The following is a 20,055-nucleotide window of genomic DNA, read 5'->3' on the forward strand; positions in this document are numbered from 1 at the left end:
TGTAATCAAACATGTCTATAAGAAAAAGGATGAATGTGTAATGTTCTTGAAGAGTAAGAGAGGGATGAAGGGATGGTGAGTATGTTTTCACTAATGAGTATGACAGAAAGTTTAGCCCAATAAGAGCTAATATGGCGGATGATGGTTCGGGCTGAACTTACTAGATAAAAACATAGTTATTGCACAAAAGTAAGGGTGCAAATTTGACCTAATATAAGTAGGGATGATAATCTAGAGTGTTAATTAATGGGGTTCTCTTGGGAAAACACTTATCCAAAGTATGATTCATGATGGTGCTGCATTTTAGTTTCTTTTCACTGTGGTAATGGGCTGAGGAGGAATGGGTAACTCAGGACCCTGGTCTAGTGATTTATGAGGGGTCCCTTCAGCGAGGCACCTATGTAGCGCCTATCCTATGGACATATAAATGTCAAAGAAGTTGTCCTAGAGAGGACATTTATCAGTAAGTGTGCCATCACATATGTCCAGCACTCTGGTACTGTAGAAAAGCACCGGAGGAAAACTGATGATCGAACTGATCCCTCTCATTTGAAAGATTGGAGATTCAGCCTGGCACCCGGCGGTAGGACCGCATGGCACTGCACTGTCACCATTGACGGCTATGCAGTGCTCGCGGAATTCCGCTCAAAGAATGAACATGTTCTTTCTTTGAGCGGAACAATTTCAGCGGGTTCAGTGTTAACGGTTCTCACGGAAGACCCATTCACATTGATGTTTCACCGCGCGTAATTCCGATTGCGGAATTCCGTGAGAATTACAGTGTGAACGCACCCTAAGGATACTTGTTTAAGAGTGTCATTTTAGCAAATTAAATACATTTCTTTATAAAATTAACTATTTATAATTTGTACAAAAACCTGATACAATTAATGAATGTTTTAATTATCGATGGAGCATATGGAGGAGTGGGAATGAAGGGGGCCTCTATTCTGAGGTGTGAAAAGCATACACATTGATTATTTATATCTCAATACTAGTGCTGGCGGGCATGAGACATGTAACACTAGCTAGACACACTAGTTAACCTCCCCTCACAAAGCTGACGCAAAGTAACAAGCCATAAACATCCACTGAGCTGCCATCTGCCCGACTCTATTTATGCCATTGTACTTGGGGGTTGGGGCTTAATGAATCTCTTTTTACTATATATGAGCAGCTCTAGTGTAGTGAGAGTGAATTGATCAAGAACAGAACCTGCGCAACATTACATTGTGCATTCAATATATATGATAAATAGAAAAACTTCTGTAACCTATATATCAATATTTTCCTTTATAACAATGTGTCCTTGTTTAGCTGCACAGCAGGAAGTAAGAAGTTGGAATTGCTAAAATCGAACATTGCTGAATGAAGGGTTTATACAACTACACCAAAAAACTAAAAATACCATCTTTACACAACAAGGACACAGAAACTAGACATAAAGAAGATCTACATTTATTTCATTGTTCTATTAAACATATACCTATCCACTATTCTCCTGCGACATTATAATGGTGTCGGGGCAGATGCTGGAAGTAGTTGCTCACGCCATTTACTTAGACTGTACTGGTGTCTGTCCCTGATTACTAGGAAGAAGTGGTTGTATGAAAGTCTTGGTGTTCATTTCCCCAACAATGTCCCCGATTACTATCCGGATTGCTCTTGCAACTTTAATCTGACTCAGGTGTTCTCCATAGCTTGAATGCATAGAGCTGCACATGGTCACCATTACTTCAAATCCTGAAGACTTTATTCCCTAACCAATCTAAATACATATACTGGAACAGAGAGGTGGAATGGAAATGACGCATTTCAGGTGCAGCACACCCTTAGTCATGCACCTGCACCTGAAACGCGTCATTTAGGAATAAAGTCCTAAGGATATGAAGTCACTTTGCTGAGTTGGATCCTTTGTTCTTTTCATTTTCCTTGAGGTAAAAGATACAGGCTGTCTGTGAGAAGAGATTTTGTGGTTCTGCCACAAAGACAACTTTTCCTAGCTCCTGTACATTGTCAATAATTTTATTATAGGAACAATGGGCATCATGGCAACCGCTAAGAATATGACTTTTATTCTTCTACCCTCAGTAAGAAAGATGAGATCTGAGACACAAAGTCAGTGGGATAATAGTTAAATATCAGTGAATTATCACAGCTCTGGCTGTGTATCTCTGTGATCATCACATGACAAGGGAAGATTGTTATCCCCTGAAACTAAACATTAAGACTCCTATTAAATGACAGCATTACACTGAGCCCTTAATACAGGAGCTATACTAGAAAATTGTATCATTTTTATTATGCAAAGAATGACCTATAATTGATGAAACAAGAATTCCCCTTTTACATTAGTTTGTTCTTCTTTATAAATGTTAATAAAAAATGAACCTGAATAACTTATATTTATGTATATATATATGTATATATATATATATATATATATATATATATATATTTATATATATATATTTTTTTTTTCCCTTTTTGCTTTGAAATGTGTATGAAACACTAAGGAGAATGGCCAGGGACACTAACACCCATTGTCTGATTCTATCTGGTGTGTATATCTGTGAAACAAAGCACAACTTCATATTTACAAAATCTAAATGTACCAGATGTTATATATAATGTGAACATCCTCCAACACTGCTGGCACTATAAAATGGGTTATCTCTGATCTTGGCTGTGGCAGCTGTAGGCAAATGTATGATTTAAATGTACATGGCTTTAGTGCCCTAAATGTACCAAGGGGTTAAACACACTGCAAAACATTGGCTTAGATTTCTTATTCTTAGAAATAAACAGCCTAAGAATTTATCAATCATTTATTGAGTCTGAGCCACTATAATAGACTGTCTATCAAGTCTAAGTTTAGACCATCTGTTAGTTATCTTAAACGGTGTCAGAATCTTGTCCCCAAATTCTGCCACAATTGTTGCACACAGTGTCACAGTGTCACATGCGAACCACACCCCTTTAACCAAAGCCATCCCTTTGTCTGACGTAACCGGAAAAAATACTATAACCCACTATGAATATGGGGAATTTGAAATAATCTGTAATAAGTCTGAGTCAAAGGGGGAGAGAGGTAAAAGCATGTGAGACGGAATTTTATTGTCATTCGCACCAGAAACTGGCACATGCATTATTAGGCACATTTTTTATACAAAAGGGCGTGGCTTAAATGCGACACCATGCACCAAAATACTCCAAAGCATTTGCTCATTTGTAGCCTTTTTGCTGTGCTTATTACACAGGACGATATCGGTCATTGTTAAAAAATTGGCACATTCTTAGACTGTCTAGTATAAACTAGAACTGAACTAAAAACTAGACAATGTGCGTTTTTGGTTTTCTTATCAAAACATAGCATGCTGTAGGTATGGCCTTTTTTAAAGGGGTAGTCCGCTGGAAGCGTTTGGCTGTCACGCCCCCTCCCATAGACTTGCATTGAGGGGGTTGGGTGTGACACCATGAGGGGGCGTGGCTATGACGTCACATGCTCCCGGCTCCAGCGTTCGGAACAGTTGGTTCCAAACGCTGAAAAGCGGAGTACCCCTTTAAGGTGTTTTTCTATTGGCCTCTTTATAGTACTTAAAAAAAAAAAGTGAACCAAAGTATGTATCAGATGTAATTAACAGAAGAGTTGCTGCTAAAAATGCTTACCAAAAATGTGCTGAGAAACAGCAAAGGAACACCCAAAACAAAATATACCTATGTGTAATAGAGGCCTAAATTATATAAAAATATGAGCGTAAAAGAAACGCAACCGCAGCACTATACAGTAAAGTATATTACTATAGGGCTCACCATTTTCTAGAGTCTTATACTTCCACCATATCAAGTCTATGGGGAGGATTTATCATCCTAAAAACTTTGCAAAAGTTGCAGATTTGGTGCACAAGCTACAGCTGTACGAAAAAGATGTGTGACTTTTTGCCTGTTTGAGCAGAGCTTGTCAAGTGGTGGAACTTGAAGTGCAGGAGGCGTGGCTTGTTGCAAAGAGGGTGTGGTCTCCCAGTGCACCGAATTTTCTACAATTTTCACCTGCTAGTGGATGAAAATTTAAATGGCACTCTCCGCCAGCTCAGGGCTGGCAGACATTTCCTCCCATGCGCTTGGATTCATTAACAGGTACAGTATGTGTCTCTTGATAATTCAAGCACATACCTTTACTGGTGGGGGATTGATTTAGATTGGCGTGTGAGACGCCAGTCTTAACAAATTCCCCCCGATGTCTTTATGGAATTCTTTATAAATGTTTATAAATTGTTGACAACAATTACCATAAACACAACGCTATGTGATCACATTGAGAATTCTATTACCCGGACCAGGTTACTACACATTTCTTGCTATAGTCTGGCTGATCATCAGATGATTTGTAACTTGCACTTACTCTAGGGACCATACGGATCCATTAAACTGCTATGTGTTTACCATACAGTAATACAGGATGACAGTAAGATTGGATATTATGTTTCATTATTCAGGTGACTGCAGGAATGCATGCAGCAAAATAGAAAAGCAATTTGTGTGCTATCATTGGGTAGGACAAGGTATTACACCCTGGTGAATAAGTGGTGCTACTATTCATTAGAAATGTGACAATACTACGGCATTCTCATAAACATGACTTTGGATAACTCAGCACAGCAGTGCATGCTGCCACAGTCCGTTCTGTTTAAGGGATGGAAGTTTAGGTTGTTATGACTTTTCTGCGTGCAACTTAATGTTCCGGAGGGTGGGGGATGGATTTCTTTATTGTATGCAATGATCCTCGTTCAGCCATCATTTGAATAAACTGGTATTTCTGAGGGATTGGTGCATAATTCATATCCCTTTTGGTTTATGACACCATCTGAAATTAGCTGATGTTGATATTTTTCAAATATAAATTGACCGTAAAACATTTATTACAAAGATAAAGTCCCTTGGTGGGCTATGCGGATATTGCTTACGGGAGGGGGAAAATCATGTATTTATTTTTTTTTTTTTAATATTTGATGGAATTCATTAAAGGGGAAGCATGGCTTCATAGGCAGCTTAATCATGACTGTTGTCTTATATCCTTAAAGGGGTACTCCGCTGCTCAGCGTTTGGAACAAACAGTTCCGAACGCTGGAGCCAGGAGCTTGTGACGTCATAACCCCAACCCCTCATGACGTCATGCCCCACTCCCTCAATGCCATTCTATGGGAGGGGGCGTGACAGCCGGCATGCCCCCTCCCATAGACTTGCATTGAGGGGGCGGGATGTTATGTCATGAAGGGGCGGGGCTATAACATCACGAGCTCCCAGCGCCAGCTCCAGCGTTTGGAACAGCTTGTTCCAAACGCCGAGCAGCAGAGTACCCCTTTAAATATATTAAAAAGTAAACCAGGTGTTTTCAGTAACAACGGTTCTCTTATAATTGGCTCTGGCACTGTGTATCTGGACATACAGAAAGGCATTGGTGAGAACGTAATCCATTACTACTATCCTAAAAGTGGCCATACACCTTCACTAACTGCTGGCCAAATAAATAATCTCTAATATACACTCTAATCTAATATACCTTATTCTGGTTACTGTGAAATTTACCAATGTTCCACCATACTTACCATTTTGAAGTAGATACCACCTGTACACAAGTGCTCTGCAGCTTGTATAAGTTATTAACATTACAATTAGTGACTCATAGGTGATGTCTTCTCTAAGTGAATCACAACTGACTTCTTCTCTGTTTACTTTTTCCTTTTTTTTCCCCCAAGTATCCGGCCCAGGGCATCCCCAAGACTACTCCTTGCTAAGACTTGCCTTCACAGAACGTGCCAAAGCAGCAAGACAAACCTTTTAGGCTTCTTTTCCCAGTACAATGCCCACCTCTTTACGAACTCCCTATGTGTATTGCCCCCATATAATGAAAGTGCCTGCTTTTTGCCCCCATATATAAGTTTAGGCCCCCATGCATGTATATAGTTGTAGACTGTTCTGTGCCCCAACATGTAGCTGTGAACCCCTTCTGTGCCCCCATATTTAGCTATGGACCCCCTCTCTGCCCCATATATATAGCAGTTGACCCTTTCTGTGCCCCCATATATATTTTAGACATCCTCTGTGCCCCATATATAGTTGTAGATGTCCTGTGCCCCCCATATATAGTTGCAGACCGATTCTATGTCCCCTATCTATAGTTGTAGACCACTTTATTCCCCTATATATTGCAGTGGACCCCCTCTGTGTCACCATATATAGCTGTAGACCCTTCCTTGTACTCCCATATATATCTGTAGACCCCCTCTTTGCCCCCTTATATAGTTGTAAGCGCCCTATACCCCCATTTATAGTTGTAGACCTACTCTCTGCCCCATATATAGTTTTAGGCCTATTCTGTGTCCCCTATATATAGTTGTAGACCCCTGTTACCCCATGTATAGCTGTAGGCCCTCTGTGCCCCTATATATATGTGTATATATACACTGTCATGGCCATAAATGTTGGCACCCCTGAAATTTTTCAAGCAAATTAAGTTTTTCTCACAGAAAAGGATTGCAATAACACATGTTTTGCTATACACGTTTATTCCGTTTGTGTGTATTGGAACTAAACAAAAAAAGGAAGGAAAAAAAGCAAATTGGACATAATGTCACACCAAACTCCAAAAATGGGCTGGACAAAATTATTGGCACCATTTCAAAATTGTCGAAAATGAAGATTGTTTCCAGCATGTGATGCTCCTTTAAATTCACCTGAGGCAAGTAACAGGTGTGGGCAATATAAAATCATGCCTAAAAGCAGATAAAAAGGAGAGAAGTTCACTTAGTTTTGCATTGTGTGACTGTGTGTTCCACATTAAGCATGGACAACAAAAAGAGTAGAAGAGAACTGTCTGAAGACTTGAGAACCAAAATTGTGGAAACATATCAAAAATCTCAAGGTTACAAGTCCATCTCCAGAGATCTAGATTTGCTTTTGTCCACAATACACAACATTATCAAGAAGTTTGCAACACATGGCACTGTAGCTAATCTCCCTGGGTGTGGATGGAAGAAAATTTGATGAAAGGTGTCAACATAGGATAGTCGGGATGGTGGATAAGCAGCCCCAAACAATTTCCAAAGATATTCAAGTTGTCCTGCAGGCTCAGGGAGAATTAGTGTCAGTGCAAACTATCCGTTGACATTTAAATGAAATAAAACGCTATGGCAGGAGACTCAGGAGGACCCCACTGCTGACACAGACACATAAAAAACCAAGACTACATTATGCCAAAATGAACTTGAGTAAGCCAAAATCCTTCTGGGAAAACATCCTGTGGACAGATGAGACCAAGATAGAGCTTTTCGGTAAAACACATCATTCTACTGTTTACCGAAAACGGAATGAGGCCTACAAAGAAAAGAACACGGTAACTACAGTGAAATATGGTGGAGGTTCAATGGTTCAATTATGTTTTGGGGTTGCTTTGCTGCCTCTGGCACTGGGTGCTTTGAATGTGTGCAAGACATCATGAGATCTTAGGATTACCAATGGATTTTGGATCGCACTGTACAGCCCAGTGTCAGAAAGCTGGGTTTGTGGCCGAGATCTTGGTTGCACCCAGAAATGGATGGCACCAAAGCGCTGGAGAGTTCTGAAGTGGCCAGCAATGAGTCCAGATCTAAATCCCATTGAACACCTGTGGTGAGATCTTAAAATTGCTGTTGGGAAAAGGCGCCCTTCCAATAAGAGAGACCTGTTTGCGAAGGAAGAGTGGTCCATTATTCCGGCTGAGAAGTGTAAGAAGCTTATTGATGGTTATAGGAAGCGACTAATTTCAGTTATTTTTTTCAATGGTTGTGCAACCAAATATTAGGTAAGGGTGCCAATAATTTTGTCCAGCACATTTTTGGAGTTTGGTGTGACATTATGTCCAATTTGCTTTTTTTCCTCCCTTTTTTGGTTTAGTTCCAATACACACAAAGGGAATAAACGTGTATAGCAAAACATGTTACTGCAATCCTTTTCTGTGAGAAAAACTTCATTTTCGTGAAAAATTTCAGGGGTGCCAACATTTACGGCCATGACTGTAAGATATATGTGCTTCACAAAGCCATGACTTCTATAAAAAGGAAATAAAATTCTATAAAAAGTTTATTAGAAAGGTTAATGTTTTGCCAAAATATTTAACATATAAAAAGTTCTTGAATCTGACAGTGTCCATTTAATAAAAAGTGGATTATATACACAAAGTCAGTTGTCCATTGAATGCCTTCATAGGCCAGTGTTCAAGGGGCAGTGGATCACATCTTTTGTACAGCCAATAAAATTGTCAATGGTCGCACTGGTTGCCCTGTGTAAACAATGATGAAGTTATGGGCCGCACGATTAATATAGCCATGAGAAGGCTCAGTAACCGAGTGCCAATCAATGGGCTTGTTATCGGGGCCTGCCATCCAAAAGGACCTCAACATACCTCATCCAAAGGTGGAGAAAGTGTAATCCACTATATAGATTAGATATTCAAGGGATAAAGATAATGGGGGAGATTTATCAAAACCTGTCCAGAGGAAAAGTTGCTAAGTTGCCCATAGCAACCAATCAGATTGCTTCTTTCCTTTTGCAGATGCAATCTGATTGGTTGCTATCGGCAACTTGGCAACTTTTCCTCTGGACAGTTTTTGATAAATCTCCCCCAATATTTTTCTATGAGTATGGAAAAGATCTATGGATAAAAGAATTGACTATAATGACAGTTACGCTTTGAATATTTCAGTGGAATAGGGTATTAATAGACCGTTTTCTTTAATGCTAGGCCTTTAATGCATGCTTTCAGTGTCTACTACCAAATACAGTAACTCCATATTTTCTGTATACATTGCTATAGAGCACTTTATTCATGTTCATAGTGGCGTCAATTATCTTAAATATATCTCTCCTCATGTATGCATCAGCTATGAAAAGCAATCTCGTAGAAAAAAAAGCTTATAAAGATTTTGAGCCATAATTATGATTGAGAATATCACCTAGTAATTGGTTTTGATCTGTACAGAGGACAAAATAACCATGACACGTGTCTGGGGTATGAATGATGTACAATCCATACATGTCTGGTAAGAGAATCAGAAAATAAGGGTAATAAACACAATTATGTGGGTACTAACATGCCTTATGCCGTCTCGTTTTAATGCTTAAAGCTGTCTCTGCAGAAACATCTCTGAGATAATTTATCCAGCATAGAAGTGATATGACCTAAAGGCAGCAATTTATATGATTTATTACACAAGCACATCAAGTGCATATGAATATCCTTGAAAGATCAGGAAGCCAGTGGTCTGTCTAGATATAATAGACTGATTCGGCAGTACAGCGTACTAGACAGGCTCCTGACTACATTAATTATTGCTGTTTGTGAATTCACCTGGTTCATGGTCTAAGAAGCCGTCATCTGATGTAGGAAGAAGTAAGCGCCTCTCTACTCCAGGGGTCTAGATCAAGAGAAATTATCTGAAATGGCAGAAAGATGAATCTCCTATATGTTATTACTGAAGAATATGCCTTAATGAATGTAATTGGCTTTGATGTAGCCAGGCTTGAACTATCTCTCCAGAGATGGCAAAAGGAATTTGGAAAACTTTGACTTGTAATAATCGTAAGTCAGTATTTTTTTACCCCTAGTGTTTGATATGCATCTCCATTGATACAGTCATGTGCAGTTTGCAGAAATCACTTACTGCATATCAGTCATCTAAAAAATAGAGATTCCCTTCAAAGACTTAGGGCCACATCAGGGAAGATCTGGCAGCTGAACGCCCCAACCCCTCCGCTGACCCCAATGGGACTATTGGTACTTGCATCAGAACATAGTTGAAATTCCTAGCTTTTGGATCACCAAGGGTCATCTCAGGAATACTAAGATTGGAATACATTATAGTAACAGTAAGCATTAATAAAGATGGCTTTCCTTTTTTTCTTAATAATTGGGATTTTAATCGGAAGATGACTTTTCCAACTCCTGACAATCAGCTGGAAAGTGGCCAATGGCACTGCAGGAGAAATGTGGTAATACGTCTCCATTCTAGGTCATACTGGGGGTCCAAGGGCATTAGGTCAGAGGTTGTTTTTGCCCTTTAAAGCAAATGTGAGAACACATTTTCCATCACTGCACCTCTACGTGACTGTCTATCACAGTCTATATGTATATAAGAGTTCATACAAATAGAACGGTCATCTCCTCGACTATAAGGGGATGTTCACATGTTCAAAACTCACAGTTGGTTTCCCGCTGCAAGTTTCACTACCATTGAAGGGGTACTCCGCCCCCGGACATCTTATCCCCTATCAAAAGATGTTTGATCGCAGGCACCCTAGTCTCCCTGCGGCACCCTAGACATCCGGTGCACTAGCGAACTTCGCTCCGTGCAAGATGACTGGCGATGAGGAGGCTTGTGATGTGATGGCCATGCCCCCTCAATGCAAATCTATGGGAGGGTGCATGACTGCCGTCACGCCCCCTCCCATGGACTTGCATTGAGGGGGCGTGACCGTTACATCACGAGCCTCCAGCACTGCACCCGATGCTCTAAACGAATGCCGGGTGCAGCAGGGAGATCGCAGAGGTACCCAGCGGCAGTACCCCTGCGATCAGACATCTTATCCCCTATCCTTTGGATAGGGGATAAGATGTATAGGGGCATAGTAACCCTTTAACTTCAATGGGAGGTCAATCTGTAAATCTGCCTCTATTGTGGATTGTCCACGGACCTTTTGAAGGGAATGGTGGAGAAACAGACAGCGGATCTTATCAATACGTACCCTTATTGTTTGACAGCAGCTGTATAACCATCATCAATAACTGTCATAGAAGATTCTCTCTCCCTATGGAGAATTTCTATGGGACTTCTACTGCACTGTTTTTTGCTCCAATTGAATTTAATGGGGAATTGCTAAAGCAGTGCAGAAAAAAGTGATGTTACTTCTTTTTTTCAGAGTGGTATTTTCAGGGCTAATTTTGCAATTCCCCATTGAAGTCAGTGAGGGAGATTCATCAAAACTTGTGCAGAGGATAAGTCGACCAGCTGCCCAAAGCAACCAACAGATAGCTTCTTTTATTTCTGAAATGCCCTCTGTAAAATAAAAGAAGCGATCTGATTGGTTGCTATGGGCACCTGGTAAACTTTTCCTCTGCACAAATTTTGATGAATCTCCCCCAATGGGTGCAGGAAAAAGCTGTACTTTTTTAAGCAGGTTTTGTGCTGCATGTATAGCACTGTTTCTGAACATTCCCCAGTAAAGTCAGTTGCAGCTAGGAACTGGGTTTCTTTTGAAGCTACTTTTTTATACAAATATTATAATTAAAATATTTGCACCTTTTTCTGTGTTTGTCCCACTCCTGGTTTTGGTTAAAAATACTGACCAAAATACTGGGTGTGAACATGGCCCCAAAGTACAAGCTTCTGTATAGTACATGGGACTTTTACTCCTCCACTCAGTTATAGAATCCAACTTTAAATCGTATCACTAACAAGAATTGCTTAAAGAGTACACATTGATCTTGGCTGTGAACATCTTTGCCTTATATACTGTAATGGAGTGCATGGACCACCCTGAAGCTCACAAAGACATAAAAATGTCATATTGAAAAGGTCCAGCCTAAATCCATAATTTTTTTTGCTTTATTGTTATCACAAAATACATAAAGAATATATATATATATATATATATATATATATATTATGTCTATTACGCATATGCATTATGAGCCAATAAGTTTTTATCTCATAACGATGAGTAAGATCACATAAGCATTAACCTCTCAATGACTGTTAAATGCCTTATTACAGGTGGCTTGGCAGTCATTGAATATAGAGTAGCTCAGGAGCTGACTCCTCTCTTTTTTTTTCAAATTGAAAAGTTTTATTAGTTTTCAATCAGTACCAATAACAACAAGTTTCAGTCACAGGTAATGCAAAAAGGAAGAAGTTACAGTACACGGGAAACTATCCTGTCAATGAATACAATATAGACTCCTCTCTTTATGCAGCGGGTGCTGGCTGTATCTTACAGCTGACACCTCCCTGCAACTACCGGGATGAGACTTTAGTTTAACCCTCTACACACCAAGATTAATAATGATCGCAGCATGTAGAAATTGACCTGTCAAGGATTTAATCAGCACCCACATGGCACAATCACATGGTGTTAATTGGTTATCATGCCATTCAAAAGCCTTCTGAGGGCCTCTGAGCCTGCCATGGCAGATCTTGTTTTACCAGCTGCCTCAGGCAGACTATACCTGAATAGCACTGATTAAACTGATCAATGCAGTGCAAACACATTGCATTGATCGATATAGGCAATCTAATAATTATACATCGTATTAATCAGTATAAGCATTCTAATGATTGCTTATTCAAGTCCCCTGGGGGGAATTGAAAACCCTAGGGGGACTTCATTTTCATTAACTCATTTTTTCCCTGCAGCTAATATCAAGGACCTGACAAAAAGACTAAACATTTAGCGTAAACAACGTGTTTGTGAAAAAATGTGCGGCTTTTTGTCAGCTCTGCACTGTAGTTGGTAAGTAGGGGAGTGTGGCATGATGCAAAGGGATGTGGCCTACCTGCGCCATATTCACTACAAGCAGGAGTAATTTGTAGTTAAAATCTATGCCAGCTGAGAAGATGCCCTCAAATAAATCAGACAAGGATGAGGGGAGGCATCAATTTACTAAAAGGGGTATTCCGTCTTTAGACATTTAGATAAGATTTCTGATCATGGGGGGCCCGCCGCTGGGACCCCCTGCGCTCTCCCTGCAGCACCCGCATTATGTGCGGAGCTCCGTCTCCAGGCGTTACGTCACGTCTCCAGTCCCGGAAACTTCAGGTTTCCGAGGCTGGAGATGCAGCTCTGCACATTATGCAGGTGCTGCAGGGAGATCACGGAGGTCCCCAGTGGCTGGCCCCCCACGATCAGACATCTTATCCCCCATCCTTTGGATAGGGGATAAGATGTATAGGGGCAGAGTATCCCTTTAACTTCAATGGGACGTCAATCTGTAAATCTGCCACTATTGTGGATTGTCCACGGACCTTTTGAAGTGAATGGTAGAGAAACCCACAGCGGATCTTATCAATAAGTACTCTTATTAATTGACAGCAGCTGCAGGCCCCCCGCGATCGGACATCTTATAAAATGTCTAAAGCCGGAATACCACTTTAAGATTGGTGTATAGATATATCAATTTTTCAACCCCCCCCCCCCTAAATGTTCTTTGTTTTTACATTATAAATGCACAAAATTCCATGGTTGCTGTCCGTGACTACATACCAAAGAATAGACAGACAGAAGAGTGCAAATTCTGACCCTACCAGACTGATGTGCTATTAAAAATGAACAATGCACTTATGTTATGTTCATACTTTTGACTTGGCTGAGAAAGATCAATTGACATGTAATGTTTCCAACAAATGCTTAAATCACATGGCGTGTATATAAATATTTCAGCGTCTGGGGCACAATGGGTTTAAACTCTGACATTTTCATTTTCTTTTGTTTGGTTCTTACCAGCTCAAACGAAAGGCTTTCCTTTGTCACACTGTCAACATCTGGAATATGAGCTTTAGCCTGGGCTTTAATGTAACACTTCTCTCCTCCAGCAAAACGAATTCCGGTAATGCCCTAGAAGATATACACAAATTATATACAGTGGTCAAACACCCGCACGGAGCAGATACTCCTACTTTCTGAGCATGCATGTGTATCTTTCTGTGCTGCACAGAAATGTTCAATAGATCTCACTTAGAAGAATGAAACTTAAACAGACTGTGAAGACAGTATGCATAATGCAGCATGATGGCGAATGTAAGACGGAGCATCCATTTAGGAACCCTTTTGTGGTGGCCCAGTATGGGAGGTGTTACCCCGTGCTCCTGCTGTCCTGTCAGGTAGCCTCCTTAAGTGTCCCCAAGGCCACTTGCACTTGTTTCCCCATTGTAAATATGTTTTACCATGTAAAGTGTTATAAAATGTAAGGTTGCTTTAAGAGTTATACCATGTGATATGCCATGTAATGGTTACCCAGGAGGTACCAGTGACCAGGTGATCCCAAGAGTGACCTATGGGCTCCCTGCTAGTCTCCCCCATATAAGCCCTGGGTGGAGCTAGCTTTTCTCTCTTTTGAGCTCTGATCTTCTACTAAGCTGAGGTCCAGAGCAGTAGTGCCCAGTGTGTGTGTCCAGAGTGTTGGAGACCTCAAAGCCAAGTCCTGCAGCCACCATCAAGTCAAGTAAGCTAAAGTCACAGCTTCATGAGTCGAGTCAAGTCAGTCCCTGTCATCTGTCAAGTCAGCGTGGTCTGCACTCAATTGTCCAGTCCTACTACAAGTCCCAGCAAGCCCTTAAGGTCTCTGCGTCACTGGTCACCTCCTTGGGCCCTGGCTGAATTGTATAGACATGACCAATTGTCTACCCTCAGTAAAGCTACCGTTGTCTGTAACTTGGCGTCGAAGTCTTTATTGCCCCTGTGCCTAGCCCAGGATCCAGCGGTATACCTTCAGGTGGTTATAGGCTATACCACACCCTGGCATCATGAATACAAGGGGATAATGCCATCTGAACCTAGGGTAACAACATCTGCCGTGCACCACACACCCTGCTACCACAACTTTTAGCACAAGTAAGCCTGCTTATGTGAATCCTGAATTTAAACTGGAGCAGGAAAAAAGTATCTTTGGCATCTTTATAATTTTTTCATGTCCCTAGACCATGATGCATTGCACTACAGGAGGTGAGTTCTGATTCACATCGTTATGCCTAGGAAAAGATAGGTCTAACCTTATTGGATTTTATGCACATGACAAGGTACCTTATTTTTTAGATCTTGCATATGACTTCAAAACTGTATAGTATAGGGGCAGGGGGACTAAAACGTTCTAATATTTAACTAGGAAGGCGGGGTTCACACATACCTACTGTAATTGACTGTGCAGCCAAATGGCATGCTATTACAGAGAATTGCCATAGTTATGTGGTGTGTGTTTTTTGTTACATCATTTTTTTTTAATATAAAATGTGGTTTTCAAAGTGGCATTTCTGTGAATGCTATGTAGCCAATAACTTCATTGCAAAACTGTGGTAAAATACACGTGCTTTTGTGATGCAGTAATTGGCCACATGGCACACTACCACTGTATGTGAACCCAGCCCAATGTTGGCATTGTATGTTAGAGTAATGTCAGCTGAAACAACCAATTTCATCAGCTTGAATATGTATCAAGTATGTATGGGGGCCTCATGATTATCCCACGAGCCAACAGAGGTTTCTGGAAGCCCTTTATTCCCCTGTCCCATTCAGTAAACATATATGCTTATGTGGTTGCCCAGTACAGAAGTGGCCCTTCTGTACACTGTTTGGTTCTTTCAGGTGGACTCAGTCCCAGTCCCCTGGCCCCACACTCCTCAGGACTCTCATCACCCTCTTATGTTATGTATAGAGTTTAATATATTATAGTAATGTGGTAAATAAGTGTTTATGCCTTTAGGTGTTGTTACTAAGTCTGTGTAACCAAGGAAGGTGCCAGTGACCAGTTGACTTATGGGTGGCCTATGGGACCCCTCCAAATTGTTCCCTTATATAGCAGGGAGGAGCTAGCTAGTTCAGTTCTGAGGAGAGTGCATGCTGAGTTACAGTACAGTCAAGACCTGAGAGTGTCTTGTGTTCCTAAGGGAAACCAAGGCCTAACCACCCAGCCACGCTTCCATCATCGGTGAACCCCCTTCAGGTGAACGTCAAAGCCAGGTGAGCCTAAATTCAGGGGAGAAGTCTAGTCAGAATAGTCAAGTCTGTCAAGTCTAAAGTCAGCATGGGACTGCATAATTGAGTCCAAGTCCACTACAAGTCCCAGTGGGCCTGAAAGTCTCCTAAAGTCACTGGTCATCTCCTTGGCCCTAACTGAGCTTTAAAGACTATACCATCTGTCTGCCTCAGTAAAGCTTCCGTTATTCCGTAACCTTACATCGGAGTCATTATTTGCTCCGCACATGGCCCAGGAACCAGCGGCCAGCGGTGTAGAGGATAACCATGCCCTGGCATCACAAATGTTAAGGGTTAATAACATCTGCCCTAAGGGTAATAACATTTGCCCTTCCATCACACACCTCACCACACTTAGTCAATTGTGCATGTGTATGTGGGGATTCTGAAGAGATAGTTGTATCAACCATGTATTTATTTAAAATGCAAGGCATGCTTAAGAATGGGCCAAATGCTGTGTGATAAATATGGTGCCATATGTATTTTGTGTCATAATTTTGGCTTTACCAAATTAATGTGTGTGAGCTGTTAAATGTAATAAATGTGATTATGCCAGTTTTGGATTAAATTAAGCCAGAATTCTGACTCATTTGGAATTGGAAATTTGCCTAAAATGTTTTCTAAACAATGAAAAATAGATGTATGACAATATAATTAATAAGAAAAGCTGACTCTTAGAAGAAACATAACTACAGATATTGAACCTTAGTGCATATCTGTGTATTAACTTGTATAAGCCCAACAGGAGACCACAGTCCCCCTTTCCCCAGCTTTATGTATGTGACATGCAGTGTCATATTTGTTACTAGGCCAACAAGGCCCAGGCCTAGAGTGGCACTTATCGCAGCAGTGGCCTCCGCAATACACCCCCCACCCCTTTAACTCTAGGGCCACTGTCCATAGTTCATTCCATAACTCATTCCACTAAAGAATAACATAGATAACTTACAGAATGAACCTCATTCCTACAAGGCATAACACAGATTGTGTACAGTCAGCTGATTGTATCATTCTTACATGGCATAGAATAGTGTTTCACACACTTTACAGCTGATGTAGAACCTCATCCCTTCAAGGCAGAGCACAGTAATAGCAGGGCCAGATTAAGGCTGCCTTGAAGATGGAGCATTTCATTAGGATTCCCCCCCCCCCCCGGCAGTTCCCCCACATTAGGGGCAGTATAGTTCCCCCACATTAGGGGCAGTATAGTTCCCCCACATTAGGTGCAGTATATTTCCTCCACATTAGGTTAGCAGTATAGTTCCCCCACAATAGGTGCAGTATAGTTCCCCCACATTAGGTGCAGTATAGTTCCCCCACATTAGGTGCAGTATATTTCCCCACATTAGGTGAAGTATAAGTCGCCACACATTAGGGGTGCAGTACAGTTCCCCCACATTAGGGATGCAGTACAGTTCCCCCACATTAGGGGTGCATTACAGTTCCCCTACATTAGGGGTGGATTGTGCTGTGGTGAGGAATGTAACTGCAAAATCCTGCACATGATCACTGTATGTGAGAATATTGGTCTATGTATAGTGGATTATATTTGGGAACAATATAGCGGTATTGTGTGTCTAGGGAGACATATGCCTTGGGTCTTGTGCTCCTGATCTTTTAATAAACTAGAAACACCCCTGGCATGCCGCCTCCTAAATAAACTAAATGTGACTTGTTAGGGCAATATTTCAGCTTTTGGGACCCCACTTTAATTTTACCCAGGGCCACCCAAAGTCTAGCACCAGTTCTGAGAATAGCTTTGAACATGCATGTTAGTGTCCTGTTCAGCTAGCGAGTGACTACAATGGACGCCTGTTTGACATTGTCACCTTTGCTCCTTTTATAATATGAGCCTTTTTGCCCGATCCAATATACATGCTCATACTCGCCGTTTTTTGTAATAAATAACATTTATGCTGTTCATCCAACCTTTTATTACTTCCTGCCTGTGCTAGTGCCTCAAACCTGTAAAAATACGGAATTTCACTGTATTTGATGCCTCAGGTTCCCCTTCATGATTTATTGTTTGCACAGGCTGTATGAGTTTTGCAAATAAGGCCAAATCATGACAGTAAAGGCCTGTGAAAACTGTACCTCCTGCTGTCACTATTTAATATCACATCTCTTCAGGTTCTTACCATCAAATTTAGCAATTTAGAGTACAGGAAGGCAAGGAATCCCTAAAATATGAGACACATCAGCAAATCTTAGGTTACTATAAGGCTGGGTTTACACAGCGTAATATTTGGCGTAAATTAAATATATTACCTACACAATATAGGACTAGGCTGTTATTAGAGATTAGTTTGGCTCCATATTGATATGGATTTAATGCTGCCTACATTTCCTATGAATACCCTGGCTTTGGATGTAGAGTTTGATCACTGCACCTGGTTATGTAAGTAGGATGCTGGTGTTGGAGTTTACCCAGGTGAGCTTATAAGTGTGGTATGGGGTGTGATGCAGGGCAGATGGAATTACCCCTTGTATTCGTGATGCCAGGGCATGGTTTATCCTCAATACCACCCAAAGGTATATCGCTGGATCCTGGGCTAGGCACGGGGGCAATAATGACTCCTATGCCAAGTTATGGACAATGGTAGCTTTACTGAGTGACAGATGTACAGTCTATACAGTGTAGCCAGGCCCACGGAGGGGACCAGTGACTTCAGAGACCTTAAGGGCTTGCTGGGACTTGTAGTAGAACGGGACAAATTAGCGCCGGCCACGCTGACTTCACAGATGACTGACTTGACTGACTTGTGACTGACAATGCTGTGACTGTGGCTTACTTGTAACTTGTGGCTGCAGACTTGACTTGAGGCCTCCTATGACTCCAGACACACTCCTAGACTGGACTGCACTGGACCTCAGCTTAGCAGAAAGAGAGAGAAGAGACTCCTCCCAGGGCTTTTATGGAGGAGACTCTGGTGGGATCCCATTGGTCACCCGTAAGTCACCTGGTCACTGATACCTCCTGGGTACCAATCACATGATAACTCACATGACAACTGAAGATCACATGGGAACATTTCTTAAAATTATAACACTTCTTAACACACTTTACAGCATAATAAATGGCAAAACATATGTACATGAGGGAACGGGTGTAAGGGGGCCCAGGGGACACTGCAGGGAGGCTGCCTGACAGGGCAGAAAGGGTATGGGGTAACAACTTCCGTATTGGGCCACCATATTAGATTCATAAGTGGGCGAAGGTCAGTTCACATTATATGCAGTTTTGATGCTGCTCCTTATTCAAAGTGCATTTTATAGAAAAATATTGCGGCGAAAGTGATGTAGCCTATAATCACAATTTGCGTTTTCTAAAGATTTGAAATCTATAGGCTGTGTTCACATGTTAAATTTTTACAGCATTTTTCACAAATTTTTTCCCTAATCGCTGTTAAAATGACACATTTTTATTTATGTATTCTGATTTGCCCAATTGTGGTAAAATATAATTTGTACACAGCCTCAGGGGAGGGGTATAACTGTATAATCTGTATTCAGATTCCATAAGTAGAGCACCAGCAGTATACAGATAGAGCTGGGAGGGGTCTGAGAGCTTTCAGCAGTGATCTAATAGATAATGATGTCATTCTGTAGTTTACAGCAAGTCAGCTGACTGAAGACTGAAATTCTCCTCTGAAACATTAAGAACTGTGATTTTTGGTGGGTCAGGCTGGTTCACTGGCAATAACAAATGTTTATTTTTTTTATTTAATTTTTTTTTGTAAAATGGGAAAAGGAGATAATTTTCATATTTGTTATTTAATTTACACTTTCCACTCAGGAAGCAACACTGATTGACAATCAATTTCACATGCTGTTGTGCAAATGGAACAGACAACAGGTAGACATTATAAGCAATTAGCAAGACACCACCCCAGACCACTTCTCAGTTCCTATGCTTCCTGGCTGATGTTTTGGTCACTTTTCAATGCTGGCGGTGCTTTCACTCTAGTGGTACCATGAGACAGAGTCTATAACCCACACAAGTGGCTCAGGTAGTGCAGCTCATCCAGGATGGCACATCAATGTGAGCGGTGGCAAGAAGGTTTGCTGTGTCTGTCAGCGTAGTGTTCAGAGCATGGAGGCACAACCAGGAGACAGGTCAGTACATCAGGAGACGTGGCGGAGGCCATAGGAGGGCAACAACCCAGCAGCAGGACCGCTACCTCCACTTTTGTGCAAGGAGGAGCACTGCCAGAGCTTGCAAAATGACCTCCAGCAGGCCACAAATGTGCATGTGTCCACTCAACTGGTCAGAAACAG

The 20,055-nt window shown here is 41.3% G+C and overlaps 1 protein-coding gene across 3 annotated transcripts in view; it reads right to left on the reverse strand.

Moving 5' to 3' along the window:
* Positions 1 to 20,055, reverse strand: part of CNMD (chondromodulin) — an 87,624-nt gene that overhangs the window by 21,342 nt on the left and 46,227 nt on the right. For all 3 annotated transcript variants that reach the window (XM_056560463.1, XM_056560462.1, XM_056560461.1), the window contains exon 4: positions 13,531 to 13,644. In XM_056560463.1, coding sequence (XP_056416438.1) covers positions 13,531 to 13,644 — 114 coding nt within the window. The remainder of the gene's footprint in view (positions 1 to 13,530; positions 13,645 to 20,055) is intronic.

The sequence above is a fragment of the Hyla sarda genome, chromosome 2 (assembly GCF_029499605.1).
Source record: "Hyla sarda isolate aHylSar1 chromosome 2, aHylSar1.hap1, whole genome shotgun sequence".
NCBI lineage: Eukaryota > Metazoa > Chordata > Amphibia > Anura > Hylidae > Hyla > Hyla sarda.